Source organism: Scyliorhinus torazame, chromosome 19 (assembly GCF_047496885.1).
Source record: "Scyliorhinus torazame isolate Kashiwa2021f chromosome 19, sScyTor2.1, whole genome shotgun sequence".
In the NCBI taxonomy this organism is placed as follows: Eukaryota; Metazoa; Chordata; class Chondrichthyes; order Carcharhiniformes; family Scyliorhinidae; genus Scyliorhinus; species Scyliorhinus torazame.
This window is the reverse complement of record NC_092725.1, coordinates 78,960,940-78,983,006: the sequence shown is the minus strand read 5'-3', so window position 1 is coordinate 78,983,006 and position 22,067 is coordinate 78,960,940. Positions and strand designations below refer to the sequence as shown.

Sequence of the window (22,067 nt, the reverse complement as noted above, 5' to 3'; positions counted from 1 at the left end):
GACTGTTCTGTGGCAGCGAAAGAGACTCACGGATGGTATGTTGCCTCCCGGGTGCCAGGGTCCGTGACATCTCGGACCGTGTTTTCAGAATCCTTAAAGGGGAGAGGGAGCAGTCACAAGTCGTGGTACACATCGGTACCTACGACGTAGGTAAGAAAAGGGATGGAGATTTAAAACAGGAATTTAGGGAGCTAGGGTGGAAGCTGAGAGCCAGGACAAACCATGTTGTCATCTCTGGTTCGTTGCTGGTGCCACGTGCGAGTGAGGTGAGGAACAGGGAGAGAGTGCAGATAAACACGTGGCTGTAGGGATGGTATAGGAGGGAGGGTTTCAGGTACGTGGATAATTGGAGCACATTCTGGGGAAGGTGGGATCTGTACAGACAGGACGGTTTGCACCTGAACCAGAGGGGCACCAATATCCTGGGAGGGAAATTAGCTATGGCTCTTCGGGGGGGTTTAAACTAATTTGTCAGGGGGCTGGGAAAATGAGCTGTGTTCCAGAAGCCAGTGTCGAGAGTAGTAAGGTACTGAGGAGGGTATCAAGGTCGCAGGGGTGTACCGGCAGACAGAAAGGTGGGTTGAAGTGTGTCTGCTTCAATGCAAGGAGCATCCGGAATAAGGTAGGGGAACTTGGAGCGTGGATTGGTACTTGGGTCTACGATGTTGTGGTCACTACGGAGACATGGTTAGAACAGGGACAGGAATGGCTGTTGGAAGTTCCAGGGTAATGTTTCAGTAAGAGTAGGGAAGGTGGTAAAAGTGGAGGAGTAGCATTGTTAATCAAGGATAGTTTAACGGCTGCAGAAAGGCAGTTTGAAGGGGATCTGCCTACTGAGGTAATATGGGCCGAAGTTAGAAATAGGAAAGGAGCGGTCACATTGTTAGGAGTTTTCTATAGGCCCCCAAATAGTAATAGAGATGTGGAGGAAGAAATTGCAAAACAGATTATGGATAGGTGTGGAGGTCTCAGGGTAGTTGTCATGGGTGGCTTTAACTTTCCAAATATTGATTGGAACCTCTATAGGTCGAACAGTTCGGATGGGGCAGTTTTTGTACAGTGTGTGCAGGAGGATTTCCTGACACAATATGTGGATAGGCCGACAAGAGGGGGGGGCCACATTGGATTTGGTACTGGGTAATGAACCGGGCCAAGTGTTAGATTTGTTTGTGGGACAGCACTTTGGAGATAGTGACCACAATGCGGTGTCTTTCACTATTGCAATGGAGAGGGATAGGGCCATACGGCAGGGCAAGGTTTATAATTGGGGGAGGGGTAATTATGATGCGATTAGGCAAGAATTAGGGAGCATAAGATGGGAACAGAAACTGTCAGGGAAAGGCACAAATGAAAAGTGGAGCTTGTTCAAGGAACAAATACTGCGTGTCCTCGATAGGCATGTCCCTGTCAGGCAGGGAGGAAATGGCCGTGTGAGGGAACCATGGTTCACAAAAGTGATTGAATGTCTTGTCAAGAGGAAAAAGGAAGAGTATGTAAGGATGGGAAAACAAGGTTCAGTAGGGGCGCTTGAGGGTTACAAGGTAGCAAGGAATGAGCTGAAAAAAGGGGTTAAGAGAGCTAGGAGGGGGCATGAGAAGTCCTTGGCGGGTCGGATCAAGGAAAACCCCAAGGCTTTTTACTCTTATGTGAGAAATAAAAGAATGACCAGGGTGACGGTAGGGTCGGTCAAGGACAGTAGTGGGAACTTGTGCATGGAGTCAGAAGAAATAGGAGAGGCGTTGAATGAATACTTTTCTTCAGTGTTCACAAAGGAGAGGGGCCATGTTTTTGAGGATGAGAGTGTGATTCAGGCGGGTAGGCTGGAGAAAGTAGATGTTCTGAGGAAGGATGTATTAGCAATTTTGAAAAACCTGAGGGTCGACAAGTCCTCTCGGCCAGATGGGATATACCCAAGGATTCTTTGGGAGGCAAGGGATGAGATTGCAGAGCCTTTGGCTTTGATCTTTGGGTCCTCGCTGTCCACGGGGATAGTGCCAGAGGATTGGAGAGTGGCGAATGTTGTTCCTCTGTTCAAGAAAGGGAATGGGAATGCCCCTGGTAATTATAGGCCAGTTAGTTTTACTTCGGTGGTCGGGAAGATAATGGAAAAGGTGCTGAAGGATAGGATTTATGACCATTTGGAAAGATGCAGCTTAATCCGAGATAGTCAACACGATCGTGAAGGGTAGGTCTTGCCTCACAAATCTGATTGAATTCTTTGAGGAGGTAACTCAGTGTGTAGATGAAGGTAGAGCAGTTGATGTCGTATACATGGATTTTAGTAAGGCATTTGATAAGGTTCCCCATGGTTGGCGCATGAAGAAAGTAAGGAGGTGTGGGATAGATTGGAAATTTGGCCAATTGAATAAGTAACTGGCTATCACATAGAAGACAGAGGGTGGTGGTGGATGGAAAATTTTCAGACTGGAGACCAGTTACGAGCGGTGTACCACAGGGATCAGTGCTGGGTCCTCTGCTATTTGTGATTTTTATCAATCACTTGGAGGAGGGGGCTGAAGGGTGGGTCAGTAAATTTGCTGATGACACCAAGATTGGTGGAGTAGTGGATGAGGTGGAGGGCTGTTGTAGGCTGCAAAGAGACATTGATAGGATGCAGAGCTGGGCCGAAAAATGGTAGATGGAGTTTAACCCTGATAAGTGCGAGGTGATTAATTTTGGTAGAAAAAATTTGAATGCGGATTACAGGGTCAACGACAGGGTTCTGTGGAATGTGGAGGAACAGAGAGATCTTGGTGTTCATGTCCACAGATCTCTGAAGGTTGCCACTCAAGTGGATAGAGCCGTGAAGAAGGCTTATAGTGTGTTAGCGTTTATTAACAGGGGGCTTGAGTTTAAGAGCCGCGGGGTTATGCTGCAACTATACATGAACCTGGTGAGACCACATTTGGAGTATTGTGTGCTGTTCTGGTCACCTCATTATAGGAAGGATGTGGAAGCATTGGAAAGGGTGCAAAGGAGATTTACCAGGCTGCTGCCTGGTTTGCAGGATAGGTCTTATGAGGAAAGGTTGAGGGAGCTAGGGCTTTTCTCTTTGGAGCGGAGGAGGATGAGAGGTGATTTAATAGAGGTTTATAAGATAATGAGGGGGATAGATAGAGTGGGCGTTCAGAGACTATTTCCTCGGGTGGATGTAGCTGTTACAAGGGGGCATAACTATAAGATTCAGGGTTCTTTACTCAAGAGAGTGGTTAGGATGTGGAATGGACTGCCTGCTGTGATAGTGGAGTCGGACACTTTAGGAACTTTCAAGCGGTTATTGGATAGGCATATGGAGCACACCAGAATGACAGGGAGTGGGATAGCTTGATCTTGGTTTCGGACAATGCTCGGCACAACATCGAGGGCCGAAGGGCCTGTTCTGTGCTGTACTGTTCTAGGCATTCACTGCCCTTGCTAAGGGTTCTATGGCCAGGGCAAACATTAATGGGGAGAGTGAGCATCCCTGCCTTGTCCCCTGACATAGACTAAAGTATTCCGACCAAACTCAGTTAGTTCTTACATTTGCCACTGGGGCCCGGTACAATAACTGGACCCACTCCACAAATCCCTGCCCAAACCCAAACCTGCCTAAAATATCCCATAGATACTTTCAATCCACCCAGTCGAAAGCCTTCTCCGTGTCCATGGCGACTACCACCTCAGTCTTTCGCCCCTCCACTGGCATCATAATTACATTAAGAATCCGTCTAATGTTGGATGTCAGGTGCCTTCCCTTTACAAATCCCGTCTGATCCTCCCCAATTATCTCCAGGACACAATCCTCTATTCGAGTGGCCAGGATCTTTGCCAATAATTTGGCATTTACATTCAAGAGGGAAATTGGCCTGTACGATCCACAGCTCCCCAGATCCTTGTCTCGCTTCAGGATGAGAGAAATTGATGCCTGTGATAACGTTGGGGGAAGTACTCCCAGCTCCTTGGACTCATTAAAAGCCTTAACCAGGAGTGACCCCAGTAACCCAGAGAACTTTTTATAAAATTCCACTGAGAATCCGTCAGGTCCCGGGACTTTACCCGATTGCATCGTTCCCAGTCCATCTATCACTTCCCCAAGCCCAATCGGGCCCCCCAGGGCCTCCGCCAGCTCCTCATTTATCTTCGGGAACTCTAGCCTCCCCAGGAATTGATTCATGCCCTCCTCCCCAACCGGGGGTTCCGACTCGTATAGCTAGCTATAAAATTCCAATAACACTTCATTCACTGCCCCCAGGTCCATCACCATCTTCCCCCTCATATCCTTTATTTCCGATTTCCATATCCTATTTCTCTCGCCGCCTCGTTTCCTCAGCTGATGCGCCAACATCCTGCTAGCTTTCTTCCCATGCTCATATATTGCCCCTTTTACCCGCCTCAGCTGACCCTCCGTCTTACCTGTGGAAAGGAGCCCAAACTCTATTTGAAGTCTCTGACGTTCCTTCAGGAACTCCTCATTTGGAGACTCCGAATATCTCCTGTCCACCTGTAAGATTTCTTCTACCAACCTGTCCAGCTCCAACCGCTCAGTTTTACCCATGTGGGCTCGAATCGAAATACATTCCCCTCTAATAACCGCTTTCAGTGCCTCCCAGACCAATCCAGACGCAATCTCCATCTCCAGTCCCCTAGCTGTCCCTTACCCGTCAGCAGTACCCCCCCCCCACCCCCCTTTGTCTTTCCACAGCTCTCCCCCCACTTTGCTCCCATGAACTAGCTATCCAGCTAGCTCATCAGCTCCCACCCTCTGCCGTCAAAGAACCTGCCATCTGCCAGATTCTATCCCCCCTAGACATCGCACAAGCACTCAACACAGTAACAACAATCCCCAAAAGCAAACACACCATCCCCCAACGCGCAGGCAACAGGGCCCCATCCCTCCCCCTTTAACCAATTCTTATCAGTCCCATCATCTTCAAACAGAATCAAACAGAATCAAACACAATAGAAGTTTCAAGCGGCTTAAGCAAAATTATGTATGCAAGAATCAAACATCTATCTTACAGAAAACAAAACCCCCCGTTGCAACTTAAAAGTTTTTTTCCTTTATAAGCCAGTACAGAAAACAATAAATCAAAAACAAATTACACAAGAAAAAAAAACCTTTTCTTCCCGAACATCGCGACCTAACTCACAGAATTAGAAAATCTGAAATTTTAAACAAGACAAAACAAAACACAGAACTATTTTTCTTTCCCCGCCACTTTATCCCTTCCCCCAAACACAGTCCACCAGAGTGTGAATTTAAAAGTCCTTAAGCCACATTATTGTCCTTCATAAAAGTAGCCACCTCTTCCAGAGAGTTGAAGTACAACTCCCGGCTCTCGTAGGTCACCCAAAGACGAGCTGGATATAGCAGTCCAAATTTAATGTCTTTTGCAAACAGGGACACCTTAACTTTGTTGAAATTTGTTCTCCTCTTTGAGAGTTCTGGTCCCCAATCTTGGTGCACCTGGATCTCTGATTCTTCCCAGGTGTACCGTTTCATCTGCCTGGCCCACTTCATGATACGCTCCTTGTCGAGGAATCGATGTAGCCTCGCCTCCATGCCCCTCGGGGACCCTGGGGCTTACGTACGAGCACCCTCTATGCCCGGTCCACCTCCAGCGGCTTGTCAAACACATCGGCCCCGACCATCTCCTGCAACATCTTCCCCACATACGTACCCGCATCGGATTCCTCCTTTCCCTCTGGCAGCCCGACGATTCGGTTATTTTGTCTGAGAGACCGGTTCTCCAAGTCTTCTACCTTATCCAGCAGTCGTTTCTGGCTGTCCTGTAGTATGCTAATTTCCAAAACCATTGCAGTAGACTCCTCCTCTCGTTCAGTCGCCTGTACCTGCAGCTTTTGAATCTCCTGTCCCTGGGTCGTCATTTTCTACTCCACACGGTCAACCACCTCCTAAATCGAGGTTATCGCCTGGGTCATGTCTTCTGCACACCCCTTACGATGCTGGGCAAACTTCTCATCCAGGTACTCGACCCATTGCTCCATCGTCCAGTGAGCTGGCGTGGGCATGATTTGTCTCGTTACCATTGTGCTCGATGGCCTCTGAGCCTTGCTTTCACTCATCTTTTGGTTTCTTCTTTTTCAACTCTTTGGATACGATCCCATAAATTGAGGGTCACCTCCTTTTCCTCTCCCTTCGATGAACGTATGTTGAGAAATTTCCTGAAAAATCCGGCTTAAAAACCATTAAAAAAAACATTAAGGGCGAGAGCTGCTAAATGTGTGACCTTTCACTCCACTGTCGCCATCGGAAGCCAGAAAAATACTTTTCACTATACCTCGGTATACGTGACAATAAACCAATCCAATCCAATCTAGCCTTGATTATTCAAATACACTCCTGACCAACCTCCCACCATATACACTCTGAAGACTTGAGGTCATCCTAAACTCTGCTGTACATGTCCTTACTTGCACCAAGTCCTGTTTCTCCCATTACCTGTGTTCGCTGAACTACATTAAACAATACCTCTAGTTTAACATTCTCATCCTTGTTTTCAAATCGTTCCATGGCATTATCCCTTATCTCATCTCAACAATCTCATCTGGTCCCACATCCCCTTAGATATATGTACTTATCTAATTCTGGCCTTTTGAAAATGTGGTTTCATGAAAATAAGGTTTCATGAAAATAGCATCTTCCCGTCTGGTTCATGCATTGAATAGTATAAAGTTGCTGTATTTGCAGTAGATATGAACTAAGTTAACACTTGACCACTGCAGTATAAATATTCTTTTAACAAAGTAATAAATGTTAATAACTGCCAAACAACTTTTCTGACAGTGAAAATTAGTTGTTATTGTACATGGAAATGTATTACTTCAAGTTTTAATTGTTGGAGATTTTAGAATAGTAACATTTAAACTCTTTTCAAAAATAATTACTGTCTCTTTTTATCTATCCATCCATTTTTTTCACTCCCTTCATTTCTCTTACTTACTTTGGCATTCAATACCCACTCTAATTTATACATATTTTTCAGACTTTGCACTATTCATTTCACTCTCCTTCAAGGTGTTTACTTAAGGAGACACACAGTTGCTTGCTCTGCTCACTCAGGCCAAAGATACATCTGTCTTCATGGTAGAGGATAATAAAATTTTTCCAAGAACTGCAGTTAATGCAGAGGAACCTAGTGCAATAACTATCACTAGGGAGAAGGTATTGAATAATTATAAACCTACTGTGACACTAATAAAAATTATTATTATAAACTAATGGGACTGAAGGTAGATAAGTCTCCGGGACCTGATGGTCTGCACCCTAGGGTATTAAAGGATTTGGCAGCAGAAATAGTGGATGCATTGGTTATGATATTTCAAAATTCCTTGGATTCTGGAATGGTCCACTGCGTTGATGTAACTCCCCAATTCAAAAATGGCGAGAGGCAAATTGTAGCAAACTATGGACCGGTTAGCATGACATCTGTGGTTGGCACGCTGGCACAGTGGTTAGCACTGCTGCTTCATAGCGTCAGGAATCCGGGATCAATTCCGGTTTGGGTCACTGAGGAGTTTGCACATTCTCCCCATGTCTGCATGGGTTTCCTCCGGGTGCTCTGGTTTCCTCCCTCACTCCAAAGATGTGGTCAGGTGGATTGGCCATGATAAAATTGTCCCTTGGTGTCCAGGGATGTGCAGGTTAGGGTATGGGAGTAGTGGGGAAAGAGGGTTCGGGTAGACTGCTCATTGTCAGTGCAGACTTGATGGGCCGAATGGCCTCCATCTGCACTGTCAGAAATCTATGACTAAGGAGGAGATGACTGAACATTTGGAAATGTCAGCATGGTTTTATGAAGGGTAAGTCATGCTTGACAAACTTGCTTGAGCTCTTTGAGAACATAACCAGCAAGGTGGATAATGCGGAACCTGTGGATGTGGTATATCTAGACTTCCAGAAGGCGTTTGGCAAAGTGCCACATAAAAGATTGATCCAGAAGATGAGATCGCAGGATGTTGGGGGTAGAATACTAGATTGGATTGAGAATTAGCTGACTGACAGAAAGCAGAAGGTCTAATTAAACGAGTCCTTCTCTGGCTGGCGAACTGTAACTAGTGGGGTGCCGCAGGGTTCAGTCCTCGGACCTCAACTGTTTACAATCTATATAAATGATCTGCAAGCAGGTATAGAGTGTAACGTAGCAAAATTTGCAGATGATACTAAAATAGGTGGGAAAGCAGGCAGTGAAGAGGAGATACAGATTTTACAGATGGATATAGATTGGGCCAAAATTTGATATATGGAGTCTAATGTGGATAAGTGTGGGGTTATCCATTTTGGCCAAATAAATAGTCAGGCAAATTATTATCTAAATGGAAAGCAAATTCAAAATGTGTCTGGGCAGAGAGATCTGGCTGTCTTTGTTCACGAAATGTTCATGCAGTTGTATAGGGTATTGGTGAGAGCGCATCTTGGAATGGTGGGTGGGATTCTCTGACCCCGGGCCGGGTCGGAGAATCGCCGGACCGGGTGCGATTCACACGACGACGCCCTGACGCTGGTCCGCCAATTCTCCGGTGACCGGAGAATCGTTGCCATTGGCGCCGGGGCGGTCGGTGCGGTGACGGTCGGGGGCCGTTCTGCTGGTGGGGGCCTCTTTTACGCGCGCCAGGCTCCTGTAGCTCTACACCATGTTGAGTCGGGGCCGAGGCAGAGAAGGAGACTAGCGCGCATACTCGAGTTCGCGACGGTCGCAGCGCACATGTGCGGATTCGTGCCAGTCGCAGCGCGCATGCGCAGACCCGCGGCTCCCGTTTGACGCCAGTATCGGCAGCTGGAGCTGGTGAGTCGCTCCAGTGCCGTGCTGGCCCCCTGTAGGGCTCAGGACCGCTGCTCCTGGGGGCCTGTTGGCGCCGTCGTAAAACGCGACGGCGTTTATGATGGCATCAACACTTAGCCTCAGGATCAGAGAATCCCGCTCACTGTGTCCAGTTTCGGTCTCCTTATTTGAGGAAGGATGTGGTGGCATTCCGATGTGGTGGCATTCCAATGTGGTGGCATTCCAATGTGGTGGCATTGGAAGCAGTTCAGAGGAGGTTCACCAGAATGATTCCGGGGATGACGTTTGAGAAGAGATTAAACAGTTTGGGCTTATATTCTCTGGAGTTTAATTTAGAAGGATGAGAGGGGTGTGATAGAGGTATATAAAATATTAAAAGGGGCTGATAATAATAATCTTTTATTGTCACAAGTATGAAGTTACTGTGAAAAGCCCCTAGCCGCCACATTCCGGCGCCTGTTGGGGTAAGGGAATTGAACCCGCGCTCCTGGCCTTGTTCTGCATTACAAACCAGCTGTCTAGCCCACTGAACTAAACCGACCCTCAGTGAATGTAGACCAAATGTTCCCCTTGTGGGGCAATCTAGAACAAGAGGTCACAGATATAGGTTGGGAGACGGTAAATTTAAAACTGAGATGGATGACGAGGAGCTACTTCTCGCAGAAGGTGGTGAATTTGTGGAGCTCGCTGCTCTATAGTGCGGTGGAGTCCGAATCATTAAATGGTTTCAAGAGGGAGACAGATATATTTCTGATAGAAAACGGGTTAAAGGGATATGGAAACAGGTAGGGAGGTGGATTTGAGACCAGGAAGAGATCAGCCATGATCTGATTAAATGGCGGAGCAGGCTCGAAGGGCTGAATTGCCTACTTCTACTCCGAATTCCTATGTCCCTATTCTCCGTTTTTCTCATTGCAACAACTTGGCTTGAAAAAAATATTTTAAAGCCTGGACATGCAAGGGCAGGTCTCTCCTGCTGACATCTAACCAGATGTCCTTCTACGGCAAAACGTGATTCATATATCCTTCAATGTTAATGTTTTGGAAACACAAAGGCACTCATCATCTGCAACATATTCCTGGCTGTTGCAATAATTTACAACTTGCACTTACACAGTATTTTTGAGAAAGAAAATCATCCCCAGCCGTTTCTGACAAAAAGTGGCATGAGCGACAACAGAAATATTAGCAAGGGTGACCAAATCTTGGTCAAAGAGATTGCTTTTAAAGAGAGTCTTAAAGTTAGAAGCAAATTTCACGGAGGTTTAGGGAGGGAATGTCAAGAGCATTGAGTCGAAAATAACAAAAATAATGGCTAACAACAATAGGGTGAAAGGAAGCAGGGTTACTCAGAAGGCCAGAATCTGATGAAAATAGTGTTCGCAGGTGAAGGGGGGAGGTTAATGAAAGCAGTAGGTCACAGAGGTAGGGAGGTAACTGAAAGAAATCACACACTTCAACAATAGTCCCTGAAACAATATGAAGACATCATTTTTTCCCTTCAATTTACCACTTCAAAAATTACTGCAAAACTATTAGTAACAAGATAACCAGACTTGGAACTGTTTATAATTCATTTCCACACTAACAGATTTGCGCCTGGATTACACTTCACTTAAGAAGAATAATCATCCAAGTTCATCCTCTCTAAACTTTATTACAAAGTTTTCTGAAAACCGGAGCATTATAAATCCATTTCTAGCAAAAAATCCCTCAACTGTAACATATGTTTTCCCTGTATGCTGACAGCAATATATTACTTTTATCAATCCCAAAGATGAAATTTTCCACAATCATGTAGGCTCTTTCCCACAGTCCAGTTGAGAACTAGGGAAATTAATTCCCTGAACAGTGATAGGCAAGGAGTTTCCAGGGAACAGGAATAATGATACTGCTGGGGAAAAATACCAGTCTGTTGAAATGAAACTCAAATTACTGTAATTGGACTTCATACCTGGAGCTGATGGGAATCGTCAGCTAAATTATCTTCCCTTCGGCGTGCCTCCTCCAGCAGCTGAGCATTTTTTTTCTTTTCCACCTGCTCTTTGTGCTTTAGGTTGGCCAACTTCTTGCTTTGTTCCTTCATCTGTCTGTAACAGAAGTTTTAATGATAAGAAATGAGACATTAAAACATGTGTACTCAAGTCAGTACCTCCTTGCAGCAGAGCACTGGACTCGGGGGCATTTCAGCACAACAAAAGTACACCCTCTATTGCCTGAAAATGGAGTGGCAACAATTAATATGTGGACCAAACGCAAAGTTCAGGGTTACATAAATAAAGGATGAAGAATTTCATTGGTTCACCTGTTTAACTGGAACTTATATTGTTAATGTCTAGCTCAAATTCATAGCCAACTTAAACACACAAAATTTCAGTTCATTCTCACCATAAGAGTTGAGAGTTAGTATAAATTTTCAGTAAAGACAACAAAGGTTTCCAGTTCACACTCGCCTTAAACCTTTTTTAGGGTTCTGAAAACCAGAGGCGGGATTCTCCCGAATACGCCCGTTGGCCCGACTCCGGTGTAAAAACCGGCGGGAACCACTCCGGTGATGGGCCGACCGAAAGTTGCGTAATCCTCCGCACTTCCGGGGGCTAGGCCGGTACCGGAGCGGTTGGCGCCGTGCCAACCGCCGCCGAAGGACCGGCGCGAGTTAGCGCATGCGCAGAACCGCCGGCGTGGTTCCGCGCATGCACAGACCAGCCGGTGTGTTCTGGCGCATGCGCGGAGGCTCTCTTCTCCGCGGTGGCCATGGCGGAGCCCTACAGAAGCCGGCGCAGAAGGAAGGAGAGCCCCGAGCCCACGGCACAGGCACGCCTGCAAATCGGTGGGCCCCGATCGCTGGCCAGGCCACCGTGGGGGCACCCCCCAGGGCCAGATCCCCCACCCCCCATTCCCCGAGGACCTCACCAGCCGGACTACAAGCCAGGTCCTGCCGTGTGGGACCATGTCCAATTCACGCCAGCGGGACAGGCCATAAACGGGAGGCCGTTCGGCCCATCGGGGCCCGGAGAATTGCCGGGGGAGCCGCTGCCCACGGCCCACGACTGGCGCGCCGTGATCCCGGCCCCCGCCCGAAAACCGGCGCCGGAGAATACGGCAGCTGACATCGGAGCGGCGGGGTGGGATTGACGCCGCCCCCCCCGGGATTCTCCGACCCGGCGGGGGGTTCGGAGAATCCCGCCCCAGTCGTGACAACATGTCACAGCAGCCAAGCAACTACAGTCAGCTCGAGCAGATGCTCCTTTTGCAGGCTAACTGGGAACATCATGGAATTCGATAGCACAGGAGAAGGCCATACGGCTTATCATACCTGTCCAAGCTCTTTTAAAAGTGTTGTGTTATGTACTCTGAGATAACACAGGCTGCAACTAGATGCAGCTTTAACCAAAAGATACTCCAGTTCATGAAGTTAGTTCAATCTGATTTATTGAACCAGTAGCACAGTTAGCAGAGTTCTCTATGTGTTCGACTCTCTGCTAACCTAAGTGTGGTTACTCTGTCTGACGGAACCAGATTAGCTCTTAGCCACGTGCTTGGGGTGTGATACTGTAAATACACCCTGACTCACTCTGTAGATGTTCATCAGTGGAAAGAGGCAGAGTGTGAGCGCCTCGTGTCTTTTATAGTGAGATACCCCCGAGTGTCCTGCCTGATCATTGGTCATGTCCTGTTCTCTGTGTTCACTAGGCAATGTGATGGAGCAGGACAATGCATCAGCGATGATGAGCTCCTTGCCAGGCGTGTACACTAAGTCAAAGTCGTACCTTTTGAGTTTGAGGAGGATGCGCTGCAACCGAGGCGTCATGTCGTTCACGTCCTTGTGGATAATGTGGACCAGAGGCCTATGAGCCATCTCGACAGTGAATGTCGGCAGGCCGTAAACATAGTCGTGAAACTTGCGAATGCCAGTGAGAAGACCAGGCATTCAGTCTCTATTTGCGCATACCTTGTTTTGGTGGGCGTCATGGCCCTTGATGCGTAGGCTACCGGCGCCCAGGATGAAGTGTCATCGCGTTGAAGGAGCACCGCACCGATACCATCCTGGCTCGCAACTGTCGAGATCTTCGTCTCTCTGTCTGGGTCGGAAAATGCCAAGACGGGTGCAGTGGTGAGCTTGGCTTTCAGCTCCAACCACTCTACCTGATGTGCTGCCTTACACTCAAAGGCAGTGGACTTTTTCACCAGGTTTCGTAGGGCTGTGGTGTGTGAGGCCAGGTTTGGGGTGAACTTGCCCAGAAAATTGACAATGCCCAGGAAGCGCAACACTGCCTTCTTGTCTTCAGGGATCTTCATGGCTTTGATGGCCTTGACCTTGTCTGTGTCCGGGTGCACGCCCTGCTGAGAGATCTGGTCACCTAGGAACTTGTGTCGACATGCCAAAGCAACATTTGGATCTGTTCAGCTTCAGGCCATTGGCATGGACACGGCGGAATATCTGCTGGAGACATGAAACATGCTCTTCAGGGGTCGTGGACCATATGATGATGTCGTCCACGTACGCATGAACCCCTTCAATGCCCTCCATCATCTGCACCATGATGTGATGGAAGATCTCCGATACCGAGATAATGCCAAACGGCATGCGATGAAAGCAGTATCTGCCAAACTGTGTGTTGAAGTTGCAGAGCCTTCTGCTGGGCTTATCCAGCTGGATTTGCCAAAATCCATGTGACGCATCTAACTTGGTGAAAAAACGTGCGTGTGCCATCTCACTGGTGAGTTCCTCCCGTTTCGGGATGGGGTAGTGTTCACGCATTATATTCTGGTTGAGATCCTTGGGATCAATGCAGATGCACAGGTCTCCCGAAGGCTTTCTAACACATACCATCGAGCTGACCCAGTCAGTCGGTTTGGATACCTTGGAAATGGTGCCCTGTTGCTGAAGATCCTTGAGCTGTGCCTTCAGGCGCTCCCTCAGCGGAGCCGGGTCCCTGCGTTGTGCGTGGACCACTGGCTTGGCATCAGGTCGTAGCAGAACCTTGTATCAATATGGCAGCGTGCCCATCCCATCGAACACATCAGGATACTGAGCGAGGATGTCGTCAATGCCGGCCTGAAGGTCCACATTGGAGGATGTCGTTGTGTAAACCCGCTGCATGAGGTTCAGCTACTTGCAGGCATGCGCGCCAAGTAGGGATGCCCTGTCTGGCTTGACAATTTCAAAACGTAACCGTGCATGGATGCTCCGGTTGGAGACGAGTAGATGGCAGGATCCCAGTGCTGTGATGGCATTTCCGTTGTAGTCCAGGAGCCTGCAGGCTGCTAGAAGAACCTTGGGGGGCTTCTTGGTTCGTTTGAAATCTGCCTGTGAGAGGAGGTTGGCAGAAGCACCTGTGTCCAGCTTAAACTGGATGGAGCAGTAGTTGACCTGCATCACCACACGCCATTCGTCCGCAGAATCCACAGCGAGGATGGATTGACTTTGTGATGAGTTGGATGTGACATATTCACATTTGGTAATGATGCCCACACAGTAGGCGGAGTCCAGGCATTCTTCCTCTGGATCCGTTGTGCTGCCAGGATCAGAATCCTGTAATTGTTGTTGCACATCTGAATGCGCCGTCGTCGGAATTGGGAGCGCCGACTCCTGACTGGTGGTGCAGCCTTCCCGCAGTTTAAACATCGTCTTCCTCTTGCAGAGCAGTGTTTCTTTAAGTGGATGTTGCCGCAGTTAGAGCACGTCATGACGTCGGCGTCCTGACGCTCCGAGCGTCGTCACACATGCGCAGTGCGGGTGTCGGCTACTTCGTTATCCCGTTCGCATGCGTGGGGCTCCAAGAAAAGCGCGTGAAATGGCCGCTTTCATCAATGCTAAGGCGCTGCATCCGGGAGATGGGCTGCACATTCTCTGCCTCGTGGGAGGCAAGTTTCTAATTTTCAGCCGATTTGTACTGGGCATAGCGATTTTTGGCATGCTTATGCACTGCGCATGTTTCAATCGCGACTGGCAGGGTCATATGCTTCATTTTCAGTAGCTGCCCTATCAGAGAATCTGAGTGAACTCCAAAAACGATTTGGTCTCTGATCATGGAGTCAGCAATATCACCAAAGTTGCAGGACAGCGTTAGCAGGCGGAGGTTAGTTAAGAAGGAGTTGAAAGATTCATCTTTACCTTGTAGACGCTGTTTGAATATGTAGCGCTCGAAGATTTTATTGGTGTCCACTTCACAGTCACTGTCAAGCGTGTCCAGGAGGGTCTGAAACTTCGTCTTGTCCTGGCCTTCGGTGAAGTGAAAAGAGTTGAAGAGTTCGATGGCTTGATCACCCGCTGTTGAGAGAAGATGCGGGATCTTCCTTGCATCAGACACACCCACGGGGTCTGAAGCTTTGATGTACAGCAGAAACTTTTGCTTGAATATCCGCCAGTTGGCACTGAGATTGCCGGAGGTCCTGAGCTGGTGAGGAGCCTGAATCTTCTCCATGGTGCCGGGATACATTCGCTGGTCGTCACGGAACGGACTGAGGTTAAGCAGTCTCCTGGTAGCATGTTGTGTTATGTACTCTGGGATAACACAGGCTGCAACTAGATGCAGCTTTAACCAAAAGATACTCCAGACCTTGAAGTTAGTTCAATCTGATTTATTGAATGAGTCGCACAGTTAGCACAGTTCTCAATGAGTTCGTCTTTCTGCTAACCCAAGTGTTACTCTGTCTGACTGAACAAGACCATCTCTTAGCCACGTGCTGGAGGTGTGATACTGTAAATACACCCCGACTCACTCTGCAGATGTTCATCAGTGGAAAGAGGCAGAGTGTGAGTGCTTTGTGCCTTTTATAGTGAGATATCACCCCTGGGTGTCCTGCCTGCTCATTGGTCATGTCCTGTTCTGTGTTCATTAGCTGCCTGTCTGTATATCATTATCTGCATGTCTGCATATCATGACAAAAAGGTTATCCAGTTAGTCCCACCACTCTGCTCTTCTGTCATAGCCAGCAAAGTTTTATTTTTCAAGAGTACATCCAATTTCCTCTTGAAAGTTATTAATGAATCTGCTTCCACCATCCTTTCAGACAGTACAGATCGTAACAACTCTGCTATTGTTACAATGCCAGTTGCTGTTGCAACAGGACGGGAAGATCCAGAATGCAACCCTGGCTAAGAGATTGCAACTTTTAATTTTTTAAATATAAAACGTGGGGGAGCAGAATCACAGGACCGCTAATTAGTTTAACAAGAAAAAAAACTTTTATTAAAATGAAAAAATAAAATGTTTATACAACTCTCTTTTACTCTCTACTTGGATTTCGCCCATACAGGTCTTTGCAGTTTCCCCTCCCTGGAATGTCCGGGTCTAGTAGGTCCTCTAATAGCCATTGTTGACGTGGTCGTGGGTATGTCTTTGTTTCCCAATGTGAGAAGTTTTTGGCTTGCATATACCTTAATTTGTTTCCCCCGATCAGTTGGAACCTCTCTTGTCAGTTCCTCTAATGTTGTCAGTGTGTTGTCTATGTAGAAGTCCCTAAATGTCAACGTCTCCCTGTCCTGTCTCCGCATTTTGAAGATGGCGTCTATTTTGGCTTGGGCAAACCTGTGGTTGTTGCAGATGGGGGACTTAATGGACATCTCGGTTAGGCTGAAGTGTTACACGACCGAAGTGTGGATATCACCACTGGGCTTATTGAGTCTCCAGCCAGTGGGGATGGGACCTGCCTTGGCCAGGGCCAGGACGGATGTCCCCATGGAGGAGTCCTCCTCCATTCGTACCCACTCGGTCTCCGATCCTTTATCCATCCCTTTACTCTTTCCGCTGTTGCTGCCCAGTGGTAATATTGCAGGTTTTGGAGGGTTAGGCCCCCCATGCCTCTTCGTTCTTTGCGGGACATTTTTGGGTTCTTTTCTCTCCTCTCTCTCTCTCTCCCCCCCCCCCCCCCCCCCCCCCCCACCACCCCCTCCCCCCCCCCCCCCCCTCCCCCCCCCCCCCCCACCCCCCCCTCTCTCTCTCTTTCCCCCCTCTCCCCCGTACACACACACAAATGCCATGATCAACTTTTCCACTGAGTTGAAAAAGGCCTTGGGAATGTATATCGGTATGGATCCGAACAGGAAGAGGGACCTAGGGAGTACGTTTATCATGATGGTCTGCACCCTCCCTGCCAGGGTGAGTGGGAGTGTGTCCCACCTCTGCAGGTCCTTTTTAACTTCCTCCACCAGGTTGGTCAGGTTCCACTTGTGCGTCCGTGTCCAGTCATGGATAATTTGGATCCCCAGATAGCTTGGGTCGGGCCTGATTAAATGACAGTCCCTTCAGTTCTGCCCCTCCCCCTTGTGGGTTCAACGGGAGTATCTCACTGTTGCACAGATCGAGTTTGCAGCTCAAGAAGGTTCCCAATTCTTTCAGGAGTGCCATGATTCCCTCCATGCTGCTTTGTGAGTCTGCGACGTAGAACAGCAGGTCATCCGCATAGAGCGAGACTCTGTGCCCTCTGTCTCCTCTTCGGATTCCCTTCCAGTTCTTTGCCGCTCTTAGTGCGATTGCTAGTGGTTCGATCGCTAGGGCGAATAGCAGTGGGGACAGCGGGCATCCCTGCCTTGTGCCTCTATGCACATGAAAGTACTTAGAGCTGGCGATATTCGTCCATACGCTTGCCATGGTAGCCCTGTACAGGAGTCTTACCCAGGCGGTGAAACCCGTTTCAAGCCCCAACTGCTTCAGTACCTCTCTGAGGTACTTCCATTCGACTCTGTCAAAGGCCTTTGTCTTGCCCAGTGGTGAGCATTTCAGGTGACTATTCTGATGGGGGGGGGGGGGGGGGGGGGTTTTAAAACCGCACCCCCCCCCCCCTGCTGGATCAACCACACTTACCTTGTGGATGCGCCCCTGCACTCTGGGGTTTCCTTTAGTTTGAGGGCCATCTAAAATGGCCACGCTCACTATTCTCACCATGAGCTCCAGCCCCTGCACTCTAGGGTTTCCCATGGTCCAGGGGCCCTCCAAAGCGGTTGCTTGCAGTGCCTCTGTGTTCCAAGTCGCCACGTGTGGCCTGTTGCAGCCAGCCTAATGCCCTGACTATCCTGTCCCTATGTTTCCCCTATGGTTCTTCTCCCCGCCCCCCCCCCTCCTTGTCCTTTCCCCACCTCCTCCTGGCTCTGTTACCCCCGTTTACTCCCCTGACTGTTCCCCCCACTGGAGTTGAGTACCCCCCCCCCCCCCCAGCCCCCCGGTTGCCTGGTGCTCTCTCCCCTGTGGGAGATGCACCGCGGCCGCCCTTCCACTCGTACCTCCTGGTGTTAGCTTTCCCGCTAGTGTGGTGGCGCCCCTTCTGGGGTTGGCTATGCGTCTACCCTTCACCTGCTATCTGTTTCCCCCGCCTGCCATCCTCCTCATCCTCTCGTGTCCCGCTGCCCTCACCCCTTTCTTCTTATGCTTTAGTTCCCGTCTTCAAGGCGAGGCAATGCAGTCCTGCGCAAAGTGTCTCTCATGTTGATTAAAGTCCTTTCGGGTGATCCTCTTCATTGCTGTCTCTGCTGCTGTTTTCTCAGCCCTTTCTCCAGCCCAAATTTGTCTGCACGGGTTCTGAAGAAAAACCTGTCCTGGAACGTTCCCCAGAGTTTAGCTGGGGACATCATCCCAAATTTGACTTGGCTTTTGTACACAGCTGCCTTCGCCCAGTTGAACTCTGTCTGTCGCTTGGCCAGGTCTGCCCTAATGTCCTGGTAAATCTTGATCTGGTGTCCTTCCCAGTTGCAGGTCCTTGTCTGCCTGGCCCAGTACAACATTCTTTGCTGGACTTGGTACCGGTACATTTTGGCGATCACCCTCGGCTGCTCTCCAACGTTTGTCCAGAATGACCAATGGGCTCTGTCTACTTCTGGCAGGTTAGGGAAACTGTCCCTTCTCATCAGGTTTCCAGCATCTGGGCCAAATAGTCTCCAGGGCGATGATCTGGTCGCTCTGGTCTGTTGAGGCAATTTCTAATTCTTTTATAGTGTTCTCCTGGGCCTCCAGTCGCCTCTCTGCCTTGTTTAGGGCCACCTGTATGGTTGCCAAGGCTTCCGTGACTGCCACCCTGACCACAGCTTGGATATCTGTCTTTGTCTCTTCCCACTCTTCTCTTAGTTCCTTGGAGAGGACCACCCTCCATCCGCCCTCTGGCGAGGGTGAATCCCGAGTGTGACTTGCCAGCCCTTCTTGCTCTGCCATCTAAGCTGCTTGTTTCTCTTGGTTTCTCCTGTTTGTCATCTCCTTATGACCTCTGGAGTTACTATTGTTTGGCATCCCTTCTTGTAGTATTATTATCTAAGGAGAGGGGGTACATTTTTTTCTGTTTTAGCGGGCCATTTGGTAGAAGCACTATTTTCAGGTTCATAGGAGAGCCACCTGATGTGCGAATTCTTGGCACATAACCGTCACCGGAAGGCTGACTAACAGTTTTTTAAATCCGCTAAAAGCGTCGGGGGGGGGGGGGGGGGGGGGGGGGGGGGGGGATATGTTTACGTGCAGATTATGGCAATTTCTCAGGGGCAGGCAGAGCCACATTGATTGTCACTGAAGAACGTCATGCAGTTGGCAGCCCACTGCTTGCCCACTGGAAGTGACACTACATAACAAAACATCTCCAGAATGGATCAAGATAATGATATTTCCTTCTTCCAGCCAGTTCCAGACCTTCCTTGCACTGCTAAACATCAGTTCTGACAGATCTACATGATGCTTCAAATTGGTTTCTAGAATTTGTCGAGTCAAGATAACATATAAGAGAATTAAGTACAGGATGCCTTGGAGAACGTTTACCCGAAATCAGAGGCTGAATGCCCTTGACTGCTGAAGTGTTCCCCGACTGGAAGGGAACATTCCTACTGGTGATTGTCGCGCGATGTCCGTTCATTCTTTGTCACAGCGTCTGCATGGTCTCGCCAATGTACCACACTTCGGGACATCCTTTCCTGCAGCGTATCAGGACTCGCGACAATGCAGAATCGCCGAGCAGAAACTTATAGCCAAGTTCTGCACACATGAGCGCGGGCCTCAACCGGGACCTGGGATTCATGTTGCATGACATTTATCCCCACCATCTGGCCTGCAAAATCCTACCAACTGCCCTGGCTTGACACAATTCACACCTCTTTAACCTGGGGTTACCCCATCTCTGGATCTGTAAAGATTTAATCACCTGCCAATGCTCGTATTCCAAGCATTGTCTGGCATCTTTGAATCTGTCTATATATATGTTTCTGGAACATACCTCTTCATTCACCTGAAGAAGGAGCAGCGCTCCGAAAGCTAGTGACATCGAAACAAACCTGTTGGACTTTACCTGGTGTTGTCAGACTTCTTACTGTGCTCACCCCAGTCCAACACCGGCATCTCCACATCATGCATATTAACAGAAGAGAGGGGGCTGAGGACATCTGTCTCAATTAAAATATGACATATGGGGGAATTTTAATTGGAAACAGGATTTGGCTGGACGGCGGTCAGCAAGCCCACGTGTCAGGAGCATGAGGCACACCTGACCATTGCTGAAGTGGGTCATTCACACACATTGTGGAGTGGATTTCCAGTGGGCCTCCAAAGACTTGCATAAAGGATTGATGCACCTATGAAAAGGAAAACTGCCTTCATCTTTTCCAGAATTCTGACTAAGACTGCTGTAAATAGCATATTCTTCCAAAGGAGTCACAAGGCTTGCAAGATATTTATTGTCAGAGTAGGAGAGGGGAGGTGAGCTGCAGTGTTTTATTTCCCCGAAGGAAAAAATATTCCCAAGTCCTACAGATATAATGCCCAGAGAGAGGTGCTAAGCTTGAGAACATCACCCCAAGCTGCAAAGACCTGAGAAGAGCAGCAAGGGCGAGCACAGCTCTTAATTTCTTCACCTCTCTCCAAAACATCTGACAGCAGTCCCCTAGCATTCTGAACACTTCTCTCCACTCCATTACATCCTTCTCTACTATTATGGGCCAGAATTTAGAGAACCCCAAAGTATATCATGGAGTTCACCTGACCCACAACTTTAAATAGATTTTGGTTATGGGGAACACAACGGCCCACTTTACAGATGTGGTGCTACAGAGAGCTAAATTACGTTTAAAACAAAATGTTTATTCTATGAATCCAGCTAACATTTTATGAACACACAGTAAACATCTTATCAACTACAAACACTGATACTTTCCCAAATACAATATTCTGTAGGTAACCCTTAATATCTTCTCAAACATCCATAAGTTAAATCTTTTAAAAATAAAGACAGCAGGTTTAAATACTCTACAGAAACAGGTATTACTTTGAAATCATCAATGATCTGGTGACCTTCTTTAGCTTGTAGAGAGAGAGATCATTATACAGCTGCTTGCTTTGAATGCAGCTATCCACCTCTAAACACACTGCAGCTGCCAGCTCAAAAATAAAAGTGAAAGACAGACAGCCCAGCTCCACCCACATACTGACATCACTGCAGCTATTTGATAAACACCCATTTCTTAAAGGTACATCCACCTGCCACCACCAATCACAAGGGCACGCAATATAGCACACTTTGTCGACAATCATTCTTATCCACAAAAACACTCACCTGTTTATTTCTGCCTAAAAACATTCAGTTCTTACACGGTAGGAATTATGTGTTGACAGTGCTAGAGAAGGACGAACATTAGGTAGGAGCAGACTTAGAAGATCCACAAGGATTACAAAGGCAGGATACAGTGCATGGACATGAACGCAACAAGTGTAGTGAATAGGTTTGGTGAACCATAAGCACAAATAAGTATGGGAGTGGTGTAGTGGCAATAATAGAAATGTGACTTCACAATGGTGAGGACTGCGTGCTTAATATACAAGGATATAAAACATTCAGATAAGCCAGAAATAGATGGAGTATGAGGTCTGATGACAGGAATGCAGTGGATGTTGTCTACATGGATTTTTGACAAGGTATGATAACTAAATGGGCGACATGGTAGTACAGTGGTTAGCACTGTTGCTTCACAGCGCCAGGGACCTGGGTTCGATTCCTGGCTTGGGTCACTGTGCGGAGTCTGCAGGTTCTCTCCGTGTCTGCGTGGGTGCTCCGGTTTCCTCCCACAAGTCCGGAAAGACATACCTATCAGGTGAATTGGACATTCTGAATTCTCCCTCAGTGTATCCGAACAGGTGCCATAGTGTGGCGACCAGAGGATTTTCACGAGAGTAACTTCATTGCAGTGTTAATGTAAGCCTATTTGTAACACTAATAAAATATTATTGGAAAAAAGATGGTTATAAAAGGCTGGTTAACAAAACTGAAATTTACAGAACAGAAGGGCTAGTGTGCAACTGGATTAAAGAAAAATTGGTT

At 48.1% G+C, this 22,067-nt stretch overlaps 1 protein-coding gene across 3 annotated transcripts in view; it reads right to left on the bottom strand.

The window, feature by feature from the left end:
- The window catches only part of LOC140396245 (ELKS/Rab6-interacting/CAST family member 1-like), a 1,343,051-nt gene that overhangs the window by 924,562 nt on the left and 396,422 nt on the right, over positions 1-22,067 (bottom strand). For all 3 annotated transcript variants that reach the window (XM_072484589.1, XM_072484590.1, XM_072484591.1), the window contains exon 12: positions 10,738-10,873. In XM_072484589.1, the coding sequence (XP_072340690.1) occupies positions 10,738-10,873 (136 nt within the window). The remainder of the gene's footprint in view (positions 1-10,737; positions 10,874-22,067) is intronic.